The sequence below is a fragment of the Chionomys nivalis genome, chromosome 16, assembly GCF_950005125.1.
Source record: "Chionomys nivalis chromosome 16, mChiNiv1.1, whole genome shotgun sequence".
Lineage (NCBI taxonomy): Eukaryota > Metazoa > Chordata > Mammalia > Rodentia > Cricetidae > Chionomys > Chionomys nivalis.
Genome location: NC_080101.1, coordinates 24750152 through 24768809, shown reverse-complemented (window position 1 = coordinate 24768809; position 18658 = coordinate 24750152). Strand labels below are relative to the sequence as shown.

The 18658-nt window shown below is 45.4% G+C and overlaps 1 protein-coding gene across 3 annotated transcripts in view; it reads left to right on the top strand.

The window, feature by feature from the left end:
• Tmod1 (tropomodulin 1) overlaps positions 1–18658 on the top strand; it is an 82929-nt gene that overhangs the window by 24726 nt on the left and 39545 nt on the right. For 2 of the 3 annotated variants that reach the window (XM_057790354.1, XM_057790353.1), the window contains exon 3: positions 12671–12827. The exons of the other annotated variant lie outside the window; for it this stretch is intronic. In XM_057790354.1, the coding sequence (XP_057646337.1) occupies positions 12671–12827 (157 nt within the window). The remainder of the gene's footprint in view (positions 1–12670; positions 12828–18658) is intronic. 3 annotated transcript variants of the gene reach the window in all.

Here is an 18658-nt window from a genome sequence, read left to right as displayed (position 1 = left end):
CAGATCCACACTCCTGTGTTTATTTATGTGTCATGGTACGGTGTGGCACTTAGTAGGTGCACACGCTGCTCTAAGGCCTTGGAAGACATAGCTCGCTTAGCTTCGCCATGATCCTGGGAGGCAGGTGCCTTGTCATCCCAGTTCTGAGAGGCAGGGCGACTTGTCCAACGTCTCACAAGTAGGCAGTGGCAGAGCCCAAACGTGGTCCTAGCGTTCACACCCTAACCACCTTTCTAAGGCCTCATGGGACGTTGGAGGAAGAGAGTTGGGGCCACAGTTGTGCCGTGGCTTTGTGGTTCCAGGAGCAGCACACGTAAACCATCCCCTTTCTTTCTGGTAGATCATGGAAACACAGATAGTGGTGTCTGGCCTGCTCTGCCCTGGGCTCAGGCCTGGGTCTTTTCCTGTTTGGATCTCAGTTCCCTTCTCAGTGAAGTAGACCCAGTTGGTCCAGATGGCTTGAAAGCCCCTGGGACTCTATCCACTTGTGATTTTGTGAGCCCCTCCTGTCGGTGCCTGATGGCAACAAACGCTTCAGAGAGTGGGGTTATGCAACTGTTAAGCCCCAGTGTCATGTGACAGAGTCGAGTAGAACACTTGGAAAGCAGCGTTGCCACAGAGGATTCCAAACTTGTGCACATTCGAAGAAAAAAAAAAGAGGCTCGAAACTTAGTGTCTCTCACTCTGGAAAAACTCGAGCTTATCATGAGATTGCTGCTCTTGGACTCCCTTGGGAAAGGAATGCCTCATGCGCTAAAAGTGTCTGCTGTTGACTGATTCCCCAGCCCTGCCCTTTCTCTCCGTGCACTGAAGTGGGTGCTGCGCTGCAGCCCAGCCAGCTCCTCTCTCCCTTCACCTTTGTGCTGGGCGGTGGGAGAAACGAGCATGGGAAGGGCGAGTCGTGCCAGTGACAGGAGCCAGCAGCAAGCAGTGGGTGCGTTCTTGCACCACTCCCAGACCTTTGCAGTGGATGGGTCAGATGGTGCGTGGACCGTGGGGAAACTAGCCAGGCAGTGGTTACACACACCTTAATCCCACCGCTTGGGAGGCAGAAGCCAGTGGATCTCTGTGAGTTCGAGGCCAGCATGGTATACAGAGCGAGTACCAGAACAGCTAGGACTGTTTCACAGAAATGCCCTGTCTCAAACAAACAAACAAACAAACAAAAACCAAAACCAAAAAGATGGGGAAACTGAGGCTCAGAGGAATGAGGGTTAGGTTACCATAGCTCAGTGTCTCATAAGCACAAGAACTTGACTTTAATCCCCAGATCCCAAATAAAAATGCCAGGAGGAGAGGCTCTCCCCTGAATTCCTAGTGCTTAGAGTGAGGAAGGGGAAGACAGATGGATTCCCGAAACTTATTGACCAGCCAGTCTAACCAGTCAGTGAGCCCCGCGTTTAGTAAGAGACCCTGTATCCATAAATACTTCAGCTTCTACATATACAGGAACAGGCAGGAAAGGGTACCAGCATGGGCATATTCAATCACACACACACACATATACACACACAAACACACACACATACACACACAGTTAAAATAAATAAAGAAAAAATTAGGAGGCTGCCAACAAATAATTTATTAATATTGCTTGCTAATGAGATGTTGAGGGGAAATTGCCTATTTTTAAGAGGCTATTTACAGGAGAGAATGTGGATTAATCCCAACCTTATAAAGGAATTGGAGCCTAAGCGTCGATTTTTAAGCAGCTGTTGGGAACTGATGTCACAGTGTCGCCACAGAAACACTAGTGGAAACAACCTGCCTGCCGTAATATGATTCTGTGTAGACATGCTTTTGTGTGCTAGGGGTTCTGCATTTCATGGCAATTGTCATAAGTCTCCACAAAGATCCTGTGATTGAGCCCCATGGTGGCAGGAGTCAGTGCCATTCTATGAATGGGGCTAGGCTAATGTGGGGAACCATACTGCTATTAAATGGTGGACTGGAATCAACAGATACTTTCTGAGCATATGTGTCAACGGTTCTGAAAACAAGGGGTGTATATGCATACATATATGCATGCACATGTACAGGCACACACAGAAATACATGCATTCGCACATACATCATGCACACACATGCGTACATATGCACACAGAGGCATGCATGTATAAACATGCTTGTACATGCACATACACACAAACACATACACTGAAATATGCATACAAAATACAGGAGAAAAACTCTAACTGTGGCATCTTCTTGGGCATCTGTCGTTTGGTTGGTACTGTCTTTGACCAAGTCATCATACCAGTTCCATGGGTCTCATGACCATGGTAGTGATGAATATCAACAATGGCAAGAATGTGATACGAGAGAGGGGAAAAGCTTACCAAAGATCACACCCCTAGGTCAGCAGCAGGGTCATGGGGAGGACTTGGGCCTCTGAGTCTGACCCTACAGAATGATACATCCTCCCATGCCCCAGATCAGGCTCGCCTGACCATCCCAGAAGCAGCCAAGTTTGGTCCATGGGGCTGTGATGCTCCCTTGTAACACAAACTGGCAGAATTGCAAGGCCAGGACAGAAGTAAACAGTTGGAATGGAAAGAAATAAATCTCTCCTCTAAAAATAGGCTCTCATCCTTAGAAACACTGCCCAGCAGTGTGTGCAGAGCTGGGGAGGGGCCTGGCCAGCGAGGATGAGAGTCAGACCAGGCCGCAGTGTCCCACCCCACCCTGTCTCCTGACACCTCTTCCTTACCTTTCTCCACTCCTCATGCTTCTCAGTGCCCCCCCAACTAGAACCAGAGTCCGTCACACATTAGGTGGAAAATCCTCCCATTCTGTAGGACGACAACCCCCCTCGACACCTGGAGCCTCGCTGCACCCAGCATGGCACCTTCTCCACAGGCGTTTTCTGTTTTCTCTTTTGACATATTTAATAACAGAAGGAGAATGAACCACAATACCCACATCCCCACTGTCCACGTTGAACAGATCCTAAAATCTTACTGTCTTGGACTCATACCCTCCTTAAAAAGGAAAGATAACTCTGTGATGAAAGTCTGAAGCCAACCTCCACCTCTCCCCAGCCCTCTGAGCACTTCTGCCCCTCGGGCAGCAAACCAGATACCCACAGCATCAGGTGGGGGTGAAGAGGAAAGAAAGAAGTCATTGGCCTCCACGGTTCATCTTTCATTTTTCCCATCTTTGAAACGACTTGTATATAGTGAAGTCCACAGTGTATAAAGAGATTCACTGCACAGAAAAAGAAATGTCACCTGCCATAAACTTTGAGGAAGAAAAACAACATCCAAAACAATTAGAGTAACTGACTTTGACACCCACATCAGAAACAACAGGGAATGGCAGGGACTAAGGTAGGTAAGTGGGAGTTTATCTAAAGGACACCTGCTTTGGGCTCTGCCGATTGGAGCCTGCATGAGCATACAGGTTCAGTATTGTCGTGCAGATAAAAATTTTGAAAGGTGCAGGAAATCTGGTGTTTCATGTGCAAGCTGCTGGTTTTGAAGCATTTTATTGATACACTCAAGACCAAACCAAGAACATCCAAACTTCTGTATTTCTTTGGGCCATAGGTAGGTATCTCCATTTGCAGGCCTGTCTTCTACTCTATATGAGAAGGTTTTAGTTTTATTTTTTTTTGTTTAGCATATATATGTACAAACATACACACATGTATGTATATGTACGTATAATTATATCAAAATGATCTTGGCTGCTAGAAAGATGGCACTGCAGATAAAGTGCTTCCTGTGCAAGCATGGGACCTGAATTCAGATCCCCAGCACCCACAGTTCTGACCATGGATGCTTGTAATACTGGTACTGGGGAGTGGGGAGCAGATATAGGTGGATCCTCAGGCTTGCTGGCAGCTAATCTAGCTGACCAAATGAGCTCTAAATTCCATGAGAAGCTCTGTCTTGCTGTGGAATAATGCTCTTATACCCTGCAAAGATTTGTCACTTGTATTGGTTTAATGAAATGCTGATAGGCCAGTAGCCAGGCAGGAAATATAGGAAGTATAGGCAACAAGACTAGGAGAATTCTGGGAAGAAGAAAGGTTCAGTCTGCAGTCACCACCCAGATGCAGAGGAAGCAAGAAGAGAGTGCCTCACTGGGTAAGGTATCAAGCCATGTGGCTAAACATAGATAAGAATTATGGGTTAATTTAAGTTATAAGAGCTAGTTAATAATAAGCTTGAGCTAATAGGTCAAACAGTTTAAAATTAATATAATCCTCTGTTTCTTTGGGATTGAAAAGCTGTGGGACTGAGCAGGACAGAAACTTCTGTTCATGCTGTCTCGAAAAGTACAGTGAAGTGACTGAGGAAGACATACCAGCATCAGCCTCTGGCCTCTTCCACACATGCACACAACTCATACACCAGCACTTGTGTGCAGCAAAAAAGAACAAAAGAGAAACAAAGAACCCTGAATGTTGTCTGGCATACAGTTTGGACCTAACAAATGTTTGTTGCACCTGAATGTTTAATTTGTTAACTAACTAAACTCTAAGCTTTTTGAGACTCAGACCCACATCATAACACCGCCCAGAGTTTGACTGAAGTAGAGCCTGGCTTCTGATCTGGTTCTCCTGTGGACCCACCTGGCTTCCAGGATGTAGGCCTAGGGCACAATGAGGAGGAAAGATGGCCTGTTTGTCAAGGGAGGTCAAGCATGGGACCTCAGTGAAGTCCTCCCTCCACGGCTTTCAGTGTTCCCCAGCACCCATCCTGGAGTTTATACCCCTTGCTCCATCCTTTAATTTGGGGAGTGATGGAGCTTAGTCATAGAGCAGTACCCAGACCAAAAGAAGTATGCTGTGCATGTAACACACACACACACACACACACAATTTATTTTTTTAGGCATAACTGATTTCTTTGGCAAAAGTAATAGAATTGTTTATTTTCGTTGCCATGGAGAATCAGGTTGAGGGCCGTTCTGTGCATGGCTAACCATCCATCGCCAGAGCCCTGCCGATCCCTGAGCACACTCGTTATAAACTCGTTATAAATAGTGTCATTTGAATGCAAACGTGGGCCGCCTGCCCTGGGGCTTTTAAGGCTGAAATCATTAGTGCAGAGGATCTTTTTAGATTTCCTGACAGAGTTTTCAGACGCCCGCAGTCCTTTGTTATAGTACATCGTGTCCTGGGACAACGGTGCACATGCGCACATCTCAAGCCGTAGTGGTCTAGCCTGGGAGGTTCCTGACACGGCCCTCACTACATGTAACAATGCGGGCTGCAGAAACTTTATCTTAAGGCTTGTGGGTGTTTTCAGGCTGTGAGGTCCCATCCAAAGGCCCCTTTGGATGACTGGGCTCCAGCTTGTGAGTGTGAAGGTCAAACTAAGATGTGGCACACCTGAGTCTACTATGTAACAGGAAGTTGATGTTTAAAAGGCCAGACATAAGTTACATGTATCACACACCTGTTACCCCAGAACGTGGGAGGCTGCTGCAGGAAGACTGTTAGTTTGAGGTCAACCTGGAAAATAGAGTACCATAGGAAATGTGGTTAGTTCCCCCTCTATGATTATTTCCAAGAATATTTTAAACTTTGTGCTTCTATCATTTAAAAATATTCTTTGTTTTTTTTTAGTTTGTTTTAGTTGTTTTTTTAAGTATTTTTTTTTAGTTTAGTTTTGTTTTAGCTGTGTTTAGTTTGTTTGGTTTTTAGTTTTTTAGTTTGTTTTTGTTTGTTTGTTTGTTTGAGACAAGGTCTAGCTACATTGCCCTAGCTATGTAAACCAGACTGGCCTCAAACTCACAGAGATCCGCCAGTTTCTGCCTCCCCATTGCTGACATTAAAAGCATGTGCCGCCATGCCCAGCTTAAAAACATTTTTAATTAACGTGTACCTCTTTCTCTAGCCCAGTGCCAGGAACGGCAGAACATTACAAGAAGAGATGTCCTGACTTCCTCTGTGTGGGATTTTAGTGTGATAGCAAACTTGGGTCAGACATGGCAACCTGGCAGCCCATGGCTGAGGCCACTTTTTATTTGTCCTAGATGTTATTTTGCAAATGCTGAGATTACATGTCAATGTTTTTAAATCAAAAGAGTTCACATTAAAATAAGCAGGTTTAATCAGCCCCCCCCACACACACACACAGTTGTACACGTCATCAGTTTGTGGAGCTGGGCTCAAAAGCCACATGCCACAGTCAGCACTGCTCCCAAGGGTTCCAGCTGTCATTGTAAGCCGATATCAGAGCCTACAAATCCATTCCTTAAACCCACACGGACTTTTCCTTCGAAGGCAAAATGGTGGCCACTGTGGCGAAGCCAGAGTTCTTGTGTGGTAGGCTTACTGTAGACATACTTCAAGAGAATGGGATTCAGATTCCTCGGAGGACAAATGGCTCCCCTTGCCCGCAGGCTTCCCGGAGTCTACCACCACAGGTGGTAAATTACAGCCTGGTACCCTGTCCAGTGGGGTGACCCTTTTAGGATACTGACCAAGATGATTGAGATTTCTCTTCTGTATCTGCGCCACCCTCATCACCTCCCAGTGTCTTTGCTTCACCTGGTTGGGTCCTGACTTTATAAACCTGCACATAGCCTGGACACACATTCATAATGTTCATTCTATAGATGTTTGTTGAGTCATTTTTGTAAAATGTAATGAAAGATATATTCTACACATACGTGATCTTGACATACATATTCTCCTGGCCACCAAGATGGGGATGAGGGCTCTTCTCCACATTGCCCAACCTGAGTCTGAGAGTCAAGTTTTGATTCTCAGCAAACCTGATAGGTGGTTTGGCAGCATTTTCTTTCTACCATCTCCTTATGGTTCGTTTTGCTCCTCCAGCACATTAGGATGTAGGATACGGCAGCATTTCCAGTCCAGCTGGTTCTGATCTGGTCATTCCCAGCTGGTCCCTGCTGGTCCTAGCCTGAGAACAGCCTCCCTTCTCAGCATCCCAGGATCTCTTGAGTTCATTGTTGCTTTGGCTATTTTGATAATCTTTTCTCATTGGGAAAAAAAAAACAGCTTTATTTATTTATTTATTTGGACATAAGCCACACATCATCCAATTTATCCATATAAAGTAGACAGTTCAGTTTTTTTTTAAGTCTATTCACAACTGCCCAGCCTTCACCACAGCCAATTTCAAAACATTCCCGTCACCTCAGACAGGAACTTCTTGACTTGCTGCTCAGCCCCTCTCCTTCTCGTCTGTCTTGGCTCAGGCTGGTGTGATAATGCACAGGGTTTCTGCACTAGAACCATCTTTTCTGTAAGAGCCTTGAGTTCTGGGGGCTTGGAAGCTCCAGAACAGAGTCTGCCATCTGGGGGGGTTCTCATGGAGGATCCCTTTCTGGCTTGGGCTCAGCTGCCTTCGCACTATGTCCTCTTGTGCCAGATGGCTGAGGAGGGGCACAGCAAGCTCTGTGAAGTCTCCTCTTGGGAGGATCAGGGCTCTGTCTTCATGACCTCAGTTATCCTTTATGATTTCCACACAGATCCTATCTCTAAGAGTCATGTTGGGAATCGGGGCTCCAGTGTGTGGTTTGGGGGTAAGGGGCCAAGCTCAATGTGTAGCACCAGCCCTGGCCATCACATTACAGAGAATTGTGGAATTGGTCTGGTCAGGCTGCCTTGAGAAACACCCATCATAGTTTTTCAGGTTAGAGGTCATGACTCCTGGGGCACTGTGTGCCTTTCAGTTCCTGAGAAACCAAGACACCCCCTCAGGCAGTGAGACAGTCAGGCCTCCTGTGTACCTTTGTGTTCCCTAAAAGTCAGCGAAGCATACAGAAGCTTGGCTGATGTTAATTAATCTCGTATACCCTGTATATCCTGCAAACGTCATTGCATCCTGGCAACTACAATTGAACTGACCCTGGCAACCGCCAATTATATTCTGTTTCTGATAAGGTAGAAAGTCTGATTTCTTGCAATAAACTTGACTCGGCTTCAGTCTTGTTGAGACCCCTGCAACCAGACTTGGTTTTAACTTCCACCAACCATATCAGGAGACCTTGGCTTGTTAAGTGAGCGCTGGTGCTTACGTCACATAAATTCCAGCATATGATAATTGCTTGGCGTCTGACTTTTTTCACTTAGCATGCTTTCCGATTCACTCATGCTGTGGTGCTCTATTCATTTTCACAGTCTGACAGTTCCAGCAGCATAGATCTACCATATTTTACTTTATTCCTCCATCAATTGATGGAATTTAGCATGTTTATTTTTTGGGCCATTATTAATCATGCCTTATGTACATTTGCACATAAGTTTTGTGGCTAACGTATGGTTTGAATTCTTTTCCCATTTCTAACTACACCTTCTGGGTCATAAAGTAATTTTATTTCTTAGCTCGGGCCAGCATAATAAAACACTGCAGAGTGCAGGGCTTATGCGCCAGAACCAAGTTCTGGAGGCGTGGAAGCCCCGGGATAGAGTCTGGAGTCTGGGGGATAGAGCTTCTTCAGAAACCTCCAAGCTGCTTTCCAAAGAGTGTCTGTATTATCACACGCCAGTCCGACCACGTTCTTGCCAACACGTGTGTTTTTTATAGCGTCTGTCCAGTGTGGGTTGCACTTTGTTGATGGCTAGTGGTGCTGAGTGTCTCTTCATGTGTTTAGTGGACATCTTTGAAAGAGGTTTATGGTTTGGTTTGGCTTGTCTTTTTTTGAAACAGGGTCTCATTGTATAGCCCAAAGTGACTTCAAACTCTGTGTCATGCCAGCTTTAGTTGGAATTACAAGCATGTGCTACTTCACCCAGCTTATCAGGGATGTTTTATAATGAAAAAAATTATTTATTTTGTGTAGGGGGTTATGTGTGTATACGTGTTCATGAGTGTGCATGTGGGGGGTGTATGTGTATACGTGTTCATGAGTGTGCATGTGGGGGTATATGTGTATACGTGTTCATGAGTGTGCATGTGGGGGTATATGTGTATACGTGTTCATGAGTGTGCATGTGGGGGTATATGTGTATACGTGTTCATGAGTGTGCATGTGGGGGTATATGTGTATACGTGTTCATGAGTGTGCATGTGGGGGTATATGTGTATACGTGTTCATGAGTGTGCATGTGGGGGATGTATGTGTATATGTGTTCATGAGTGTGCGTGTGGGGGGTATATGTGTATACGTGTTCGTGAATGTGCATGTGGGGGGTATATGTGTAAACGTGTTTGTTAGTTTGCATATGGTGACCAGAGGTCAATGTCTAGTGTCTTCCTTGTTAGCTTCTCACCTTATTTTTTAAAATAATGTCTGATTCTTTAGATGGTCCATACATTTATATAAGATCCATTGATTACATCAGCCCGCCATTGCCTCCTCCAACTCCTCCTAGTGCCTTCACTCTGGGTCTCTCCCAGCTTCATGTCTTTTTATTTTTTTTATTAATAACCCCCTGAGTCCAATCTGTGCTGCCCGTATGCACATCCACCCCATCTTTTTGCAACATGGTCTCCCACTCAACCTGGAGCTCTCCAGTTAGGCTAGGTGGTTGGCCAGCAGGCCAGGGATCGTCCTGTCTCCACCTGCCAAGTTCTGGGATTACAGGTGTTCACAGATTTGTGTGTGTGCTAAGGATCAAACTCAGGTCCTCACACTTGTGTGGCAAATGTTTTACTGACTGGGCCATCTCTTCAGCCCCCTCATCAGGAATTTTATATGTTCTTTGAAAAATATCTATTCAACTTCTTTGACCATTTAAATTGTTTATTTTTTTTGTCCCCTATTATTGAATCCCACAAGAAACTCATGCATTCTGGATATTGTACTCTTATCAGATATGTGATTTAAAGGCATTTCTCCCATTCTGTCTCTTTGCCAGTGTCCTTTGGAGAACAAATGTTTTTAATTTTGGTGAAGTCCATCCAGGGAATTTATTTTTTTTCTTCTGTTGTTCATTGTTTTGTGTCATATCTAAGAAACCATTGCCTAATCCAGAGTCTGAAGATTTATGTCTACACTTTCTTCTAAGAATTTTATAGTTTTAGCTTTTACATTTTGGTCTTTGATCCTCTGTGAGTTAATATTTATGTACACTGTGAGGTCATATGCTGTTTTTGAAAACAAGTTCAAGTGATAAATAACTAAGTTTTAAAAGATGTGGCTCTCTTTGATTTTAACTGAAGATTCTGTGAGACTTTTTCAATGTAGCCTTTAATGGAAAGAAAATAAACTTTGAGCCCTAATAAGGCTGACGTGGTCACAATGTACTTTAAAAAGTCGATGATCTAAGAATCTCTAGAAAATACTTTTGAAATTTTGGTTTTGAAAGCTCAGCTTCTTTCATTAAATATTTAACTTGATGAAACCATGTTTTAATATGTTGTATAACTGATATTCATACACACATTAAAACCATCTTTCCTTCCGTAGTCTATGGCTCTGATTTGATGTAGTGGTTCTCAGCCAGGGCAGTGCTACCCCGCAGAAGACGCGGTAGTGTTTGGAGATGGTTTTTGTTGTCGCAGGACAGCTGACCTCTGAAGGGGTAGAAACCAGAGCGACCATTACCAATGCATCAGATCAGCTGCCATGACCCTGTTATCCAGATCAGCACACCATAATGCCAAGGTTGGGAAACCACCCCGGCTAAGCCAGGGTCCTCTGCAGCAAAGTCTAAAGGTGATGAGAGTTAAAAACCCCTTTTCAACCTCATGGGTTTTTTTTTTCATTACAATACTGAGCCCCAACCCCTTCCTGTCATTAAAATCTCTGGTACCCTGGTGAGGTGGCATACATCTGTAATTGTAATAGAGAGGAGGCTGAAGAAGGAGCATGGCAAATTGGAGACCTCTCTTGGCTACAGAATGATACCATGATTTTTTTAACAAAGAAAGAGAGAATAATAAAGCAAAAACAATAATAAAGCAAACAATCCAGAAAGAATTATGAAACCCTTTATGAAGATGAAAATTCCATGTCCCTTGAGGGGACCATTGGGCACTTACCTTCAGGGATTAGCTCATTTCATATCTGTGTATCTGAGTTCCTTGGATTCTAGAACATATTTGGATAACTCTTTTCTACTACCCACATTTTGAATGACTGGCCTCCTGCTAAAATGTGTCTTATCTGATAACAGAACTATGGGACGCTATCAGTTGGGGGTATTTAATATCTCAGCGCTGCTGGGAAGGAGTAGACCCCCACATCTAGCTTTAGGAAGTGCCGTACGATCTGTACCTGCCTGTGGAAGCGTGGCTCTCCTGCAAGCATCGCCTCAGTGGATGCTGTCTGTGAACCGCTGTGTCTCTCACGGCATCCTTTGGATTCCCTCAGATCAGTTCATGTTTGTTTTTCTGCCTGCTGGTCCTCTTCTCATAAAATACTCCAGATCCCAGTGTCTCTGCTGGCCCCTGGCCTGTGTTTATTTGCACATACCCCAGCCCCCACCTTTGAACCCCTTGGCCCCCAAGTCTTCGCAAACTGTAGACCCTTGTGACCCAATGTGAGGCCACACCCTGCTGCTGTTGAAACCACAGCAGGTGTAAGCACTTCATAAGCAGCCATAGCTATTTGCCAGTGGTGTCTCTCTCCCAAGCTTCATCCCTGTGGGCGTGCCATTCCCGTGTGTCTCTCACCCTCTCCTCAGGCTGTCTTCAGGGAAGGATCCAGCGTGTTGTGAGTGACAAGGAATAAGCACTTCAAGGGAACCTGTACTTGAAATAGGAGTGACACCAATTTGGTCGATTTGGGGGTGCAGCTAAGATTGCACACCTGCCTCTGAGGCATCCCCTTCTAGCTCTCTAAACGTAAGGGGCACAGATTGCATGAGGGTTAGAAAGTTTGCCTCTCCCCCAAATCTAAGGGAATACCCTGGGTTTGTGCATGAGCTACCCCTGAAACTCCTTGGGCAGTCTTTCTGTGTTCTGGGCCTCAGTTTCCCCTTGAAGGGAGAGTTACATAAAAACTGATCTCTATGCATCCTTGAAGCTCTCATTGTCTTTGATTCTTGAAGTGCCAGGGGCTGACTTAGGTGAAACCCATTTGAGTGACTGAAATCCCCCTACGTAGGAATCGACGTTGGTAATGAACCCACACCTACAAGTCTCCCCATGCTTGAAGAAGAGAACAGAGCAATTGGGTGGTAGCTGCCATTCTTGAGAGACCCATCTCCAGAGGCAGCTTTTAAAATATGTAGCAATCAATTCTCCTGAGCACAGACCTACCAGACCCCAAAGGCCATAGAGACTGTGGACTGTGTGTGCCTTAGCTGCAATGTCATTCTGTCAAGCCTTTCTCAGGCTTGTTGGGGGAGGGTTTCCCTCTTTGAGTCATCTTCCATCCAAGACCCTACCAAGCTCCCTTGGCTTCTCTCTCTGATCACTTACCACGCTATAGCAAATATAATTTTGTGTCTATGTACTGAGTTCCAAGAATCTCTATGCTCATCCTATGTTGATTACCCTATTGGTTAACACCATACATTTAAAAAGGTTACTGGTAGTGACACCAGAGGACTGAGCCCCACAGCTCCTCTCTGCCCCTTAAGTTGCTGTGTGACCTGGGACAAGTCCCAGCCCTTCTTCAGCTTTCTGGTTCCTTACATAGAAAAAGAAAGGACTTGGCTGGATTCTCCAGCTCGGAGGCCCCTACTAGTCTGTGTTGTGTTTCTGGAGAACTGCGTATCTATAGCTGCTGACTGCTCTCTCTCTCTTTCTCTCTCTCTCCTTCTCTCTCTCTCTCTCACCCATCACCCTCATCTTAGAATGCACTGCTCCCTGCAGGCCTGAGGCAGAAGGATCAGACCACCAAGGCGCCCACAGGCCCCTTTAAAAGAGAGGAGCTTTTGGATCACTTGGAAAAGCAAGCGAAGGAATTTAAGGATCGAGAAGACCTGGTTCCCTACACAGGGGAGAAACGAGGTACTAAACCACACGGCTCTCATGAGCTTGTCCTTCCTGAGGCCTCACAGAGGACCACTTGTGTGTCCTACCCTGTTTTGGGCCAAATGTACCTGGGCCTCTCTTGCGTCCTTCCTGCCTGGACAGTAAACAGTCCCTTACCCCAAAGCATCATCTGTGGTGTTATATTCAATCAGTTGGGGATGGTTTGAGGAAAAAGCCTCACCCAGACAACCAAAATGTCTCCCCAGATCCTCTTTAACTAGGGTGTATTGGTTATTTTTCATCAAAACCTACATACTTGTAAGGGAAAGAGAAAGCTATTGCTAATGATGTCAGAATATGAGACCTAAACAAGGACATCACCCAGCTCCCTCTGTCCTGACTCTACTTTCTTTAAAGTCTCTTTTTCCTGGCCCTAGTAACAGCCTTCCTTCATCTCTTTTCCCGAGACACTCTGCTCCAGCAAAAAACAAGCCATCTAGATGTCTTCATAGGATCATAGCTAGACACTCTCCATGACAATCCAAGCTTCAGGTCCTCCCTGGCCTTTTAGAGTGTGCCTTCTTGCATGCTCTACCCGGTTAACTGCAGCATCTGTGGACCAGAAGGATGATGAATAGGGTAGACCAGAAGTCTGAGTTCTGTTCTTACTGCAGGAACTTTTTACTTGTCCCCAGGCTGTGAGTACTCTTCCCTGCCACCCAGCTCTATGCCTCCTGGGTGTGTCTAGTAAGAGATGCTGTGGTTAGAAAGAGCCTATAGCCCAGGTTCTACTACTTTTTAGCAATGAGAGTTCAATGAATTACTTCTGTTTCCTCTTCTGGCAAACTAAATGAGAACATTCCCAGCCTCCTGTGACTTTTGGGAGAACTGAGACATGGATAGACCCACCTGGCACATGGCAAATACTATGGACACATGAGCTATGACTGCCCTGCCTGTCACGGCCCAACTGCCCTGACCTGTCTTTCAGGGACACTGCCCCTGTCTCCTTTGACAAGGTGTACCGCCACTCTCTGCTCCCTTCTTGGGTGTTTGCCATCTCAGGGACCTGAGTGAGTCTTTCAAAGCTGTTCCCATTCTCTCTGATTCTCCTTAATCATCTTCTTCTCTCAGGAGCTGGTCCCTGAGGGTTGGAATGTGGGTGATTTTTGACTACCTGGTAGCCCCAGCTAGCACAGGGGCTAGCCTTCCGTAGTGCTGAGCGGAGCGTGGGCTGAGCGTGAGTTACGGGTGATGAATGTGTCCCGCTCTAGTGACATACTGCCTTAGCCCACAGGCCCATGAGTGTCCTGTGTCTTGTTGCATCCCCAGTACCCAGCTACACCGTGCACACAAAAGGTGCCTCGTGAGTATTTGTTGAATTAAAACATTGTTTTAATTGATTGTGTTCCCGATTCTCTTCTCAGTCCTCCCACAGCCCCTATCTGCAAGAACACAAACATGCTGAATCTGGGTCTGTGTCTAGAGCTGTCCCCTCTGTGTCCCTGTTGTCAGCCGAATGTGTGACACTGTGTGGCTGCCTAATGACAGAATGGAAGCACAGAGAGGCAGACATTGTGGAGGGAGTTCAACCATCATCAGCCCTGGGGTTGGAGCTTTTCTAGGCTCCTGGAAGCTAGAAAGTCCAAGAGACGCAAGGGGCATGCGAACCACAAAACTCTAAGAGTGCTTGTCTGAATAGTAAGAGGGGGCAGGCAGCGATGGAGGGGAGGGGGTTTGTGGAGTGGACCCAACAAAGACTGTACGCCCTAGTAATGTTTTCACCCAAGGGCCTGTGGCATAAGCAGTGCTGTCTGGCTCCCATAGTCCCTCCTGCACATTTGAAACCTGAGGAAACACAGCGTCAGCAGCGGCCCCGGTGGAGCAGTAGAAAAGCTAGAATCCCTTATGTCCCCATATGTGGCAGGCTCAAAGGGTCCAACAGTATCGAGAATGTAATTGGAGTTGGAGACGTGACTCGGAGGTGGAATCTGACTTTTCTTCCAGAGGACCCAGGTTCAATTCCCAGCACCCACATGGTGACTCACAAATGTCCATAACTCCAGTTCCAGAGGATCCAGTGCCCTCTTCTGGCCTCCAGGTGCACCAAGCATGAGTACGGTGCACAGACATCCATTCAGCCAAAGCCCCCATACACATAAAATAAAATAATAATAGCATTTAACAGAATATAATTGATGGTAGCTGAAATTCTTATGGATTAAATAAGTAGAGATCTCCACAGAGGGACTAGGGCCAGAGGTATCTCATGCCATTAGCCCAGGCTTTATTGAGAATTTAACCCCCCACACTAGGCCCATAGCTAGCTTAAGCTGAGGAAAAAAGCATCCAGTAAGCCCAAGATTCTGCAAGATGTGCTGGGAGCCATGCAACTGTGTAAACATCCTGGAGAATTTGGAGCAGAAGTCACTCACATTCGAATGGAGAGGTCAGAATAGAATTCCATGCAAGATATTTTCATTAGAATTCGATTTGGCTGCATATGCTGGGAAATTGCATAAATAGAAATTAAAAAATTAAAGGCTGATTAGCCATCTGCCCACTGCCAGGAATCAAGGTCCTCTCTAGCTTTTCTTTCTGTTTCCCCATAATATATCATTATCTTCACGGCTCTTCTAGCTGCTGGAGGACCAGCCATTCTAACGCTCACATTCCAACTAGGGAGAGAAAGAGAAGAAAAGAAGGTTAAGTCCCTCATATGAGGATCATGGAGTCACATGATCGGGGAAGGACCTGTAGCAGGGGGCTGGTAAACCACGGGTGTTAATTCTTTACTGAATGTTCATTTACACACTGCGTCAGTCATGTCCACAGCGGAGCTACAGCCCAACTCTTAGGCATTTTCTTTTCCTTGTACGTTTCTCCCTTTGTTTAGAATCTCACCTCACCGTAGAGTTTCTCATACATTTCCCCCCTATGATTTTATTGTGTGGTTTTCTTGCAGAGGTAAGTGATATTTACTATAATAAGAAAACAAAGTATTTTCCCCCCATGGAAAATAAGTACTGATCCCATGCCGGGGCTGGGGGTGGGGGTTCCAGACAATTCTCTCTCTATTCTCTTTCCTTTTCCCAATCTGTTTCTGTGGACTGGCTTATTCCGAGTATCGCCTACAAATGAAACCAAACACCACACTCTCTCTCTCTCCCTCTCCCTCTCCCTCCTTCTCTCTTCTTCTTCCTCTTCCTCTTCCTCTTCCTCTTCCTCTTCCTCTTCTTCTTCTTCTTCTTCTTCTTCTCTCTCTCTCTCTCTCTCTCTCTCTCTGTATGGATGACTGGCTAGTTTCTTTCACTTAATGTGTTCTCAGAGTCAGTCATATTCCACAGTTGTTGAGCCATTCATCCACAGATGGACATTTAGGTTTTCCATCTTTAGTCTTTAGTTAAAATTAAATATTTCTGTAGAAGTACAATGAACATTCCTATACAAGTATTGGAATTTTTTGTTGTTGTTGTTTCTGGTTCAAGGAGCAGGACTAGAGATCTGGGCAAGGGCTCTACCACTGAGCCACATCTCTTTCTTCCTCCCCTCCACCCTCTCCCCCACCATGACCAGAGGCAGGGTGTCTCACTAAGGTATTTGGGCTGTCTTTGACCTCTCTTGTTCTGTAGCCGAGGCAGGCTTTGTCCTTGCAATCCTCCTACCTCAGCCTCCTGACAAGCTCCGATTATACACTTGCACCACCAGGCCTTACTCAAGATTAATAACCTGTTTTCAGTTCTTTGGAGTGTATACCTAAGGAAAGAATTGATGAGTCCAGTGATTACTCTTTAATCCTGGAGGAATTCCAAACTTCAATAACAACTGCGCTATTTTTTTTTTTTTTTTTTTTTGCTTCCCAGCAGCAATACATAAGGGGCCCAATTTTCCTCATCTTTGCCAACACTGATTTGCCACATTCCCTCTGCAGCAGCATCCTCACAGCTGTGGAGTGGTGCCCAGTTAAGCGTCTTCATGTGTGTTTGTTAGCTATGTACCTATCCTCTTCGGGGCAATGTCCACTCAAGTAATTTGCCCGTTTTTAAGTTGGACCATTTGACTTTTTGTTGATGAGTTGTAAAATTTATTTCTGTATTCTTAGACTTTATTCCATGTATTGATTTGTGTGGTCATATGCATGCTTGCACATACATATGTATGTATACATACACCACCACAGGGTGCATGCCTGTGTGGGTCAGAAGACAGCATGCAGAAACTGGTCCTTTCCTTCCACTGTGTGAGTTTGGTGGGCTGATCTCAGGTTGTCAGGTTTGGTGGCCAGGGCTCTTCCTTACCAGCTGAGTCATCTCATCAGCCCTGACTCTATATTTCTGATACTAGGCTTTTGTCGGCTATATGACTCATGAACATTTTGCCCACTCCGGAATTGGTCTTTGTACTTCCTTGATCACACCCTCTGAGACATAAAACTTTCAATTTTGAATGATGTTCAAGAGGGTCTCTTTTGTTGCTTGTGGTCACAGCAAGATTCCATTGATAATCCTAATCATGCTGTTGTTTTCTTTAAAAATGTCTTGGTTTAGCCGGGCAGTGGTGACACACGCCTTTAATCCCAGCACTTGGGAGGCAGAGGCAGGCGGATCTCTGGGAGTTCGAGGCCAGCCTGGTCTACAAGAGCTAGTTCCAGGACGGGCACCAAAGCTACAGAGAAACCCTGTCTCGAAAAACAAAACAAAAAAAAAAAGTCTTGGTTTTAATTCTGATAGTCAGGTCACTGATCCATTTGAGTTTCACTTTTGCCTTTGTTGTGAGGTAGGGTCTGACGTCATTCTTCTGCATGTGACTATATCTTGTGACCCAACACGTGCTGAATAAACATGGTACATAACACGTGCTGAATAGACATGGTACATTGCTGATAATAATTTGCACATATGTGTGGCTTTTTCCTGGGCTCTCAATTCTGTTGTGTTGTTGGCTAGCTTTATATTACAAAGTTTTCTAATCTATGAAACCAGATTGTTTTCAGTTATCTCTATTTTTTCTATTTCTTTTATGAATGCATTGTAGTTGTCAGTGTACATGGATTTATTCCCAAGTATCTTATTCTTTGGTTATTATTGTGAACTGCTTTCCTGGCTGCCTTTGCATATTCCTGTTGCTGCTCCATAGAAGCCCCTCTGATCTCATCCTGGGCACCAAACGCTGCTGAATTGATGAGTCCTGACAGCTGTCGTTGCTGTTTGTTTTTCATTTGGGTAGGGGTTTGTCTGGTTGCTTGACTGATTAGTTGCTTTTTAAAATGTAGAAGTTCAGACTTTTCTCCGCATAAGAGTTATTTGTAAACAGAAATGCCTTGTGTTTGGGTTCCTCCTCTTTCTCATGCAGCACGGCATCCACTCTAACTAGAACATCTCATGCTCTGTTGATGGCAGCAGGAAAGCTGGGTGTCCTTGGTTATTCCTGATCTTGGGGGCTCTTTTTGTACTTCTGTGAGGCCCCAGGTCAGAGACAGTTGTCACACTGACTCCCTTCTGATCGCCCTACCCCCAAACAGCACACACATGCCCAATCATAGACTATGTGAACTGAATATCACAGACTAGTTCATTTATAGAGAAAGAAATTTACCTCTCAGAGTTCTAAGAGCTGAGAGGTTCCAAAGCTGGCAGCAGAGGCTCGGTGGAGGTGGTGTTTGTTTTTGCATGCTAACGTGGTGAGGAGGGCAGCAGCAAGCATGGATGTCACCAGTGCCCTCCCAGGAGCCCAACCTCACGACTTCAACTCATTCTGATTACTTCCCCCAAAGCTCCCCCTCCACACACCCTTAACAGATAAATTTGGGGATGGGGTTCCCAGGGTACAAGCTTGGAGGGACACATGCAAAACCTCACACAGTTTCT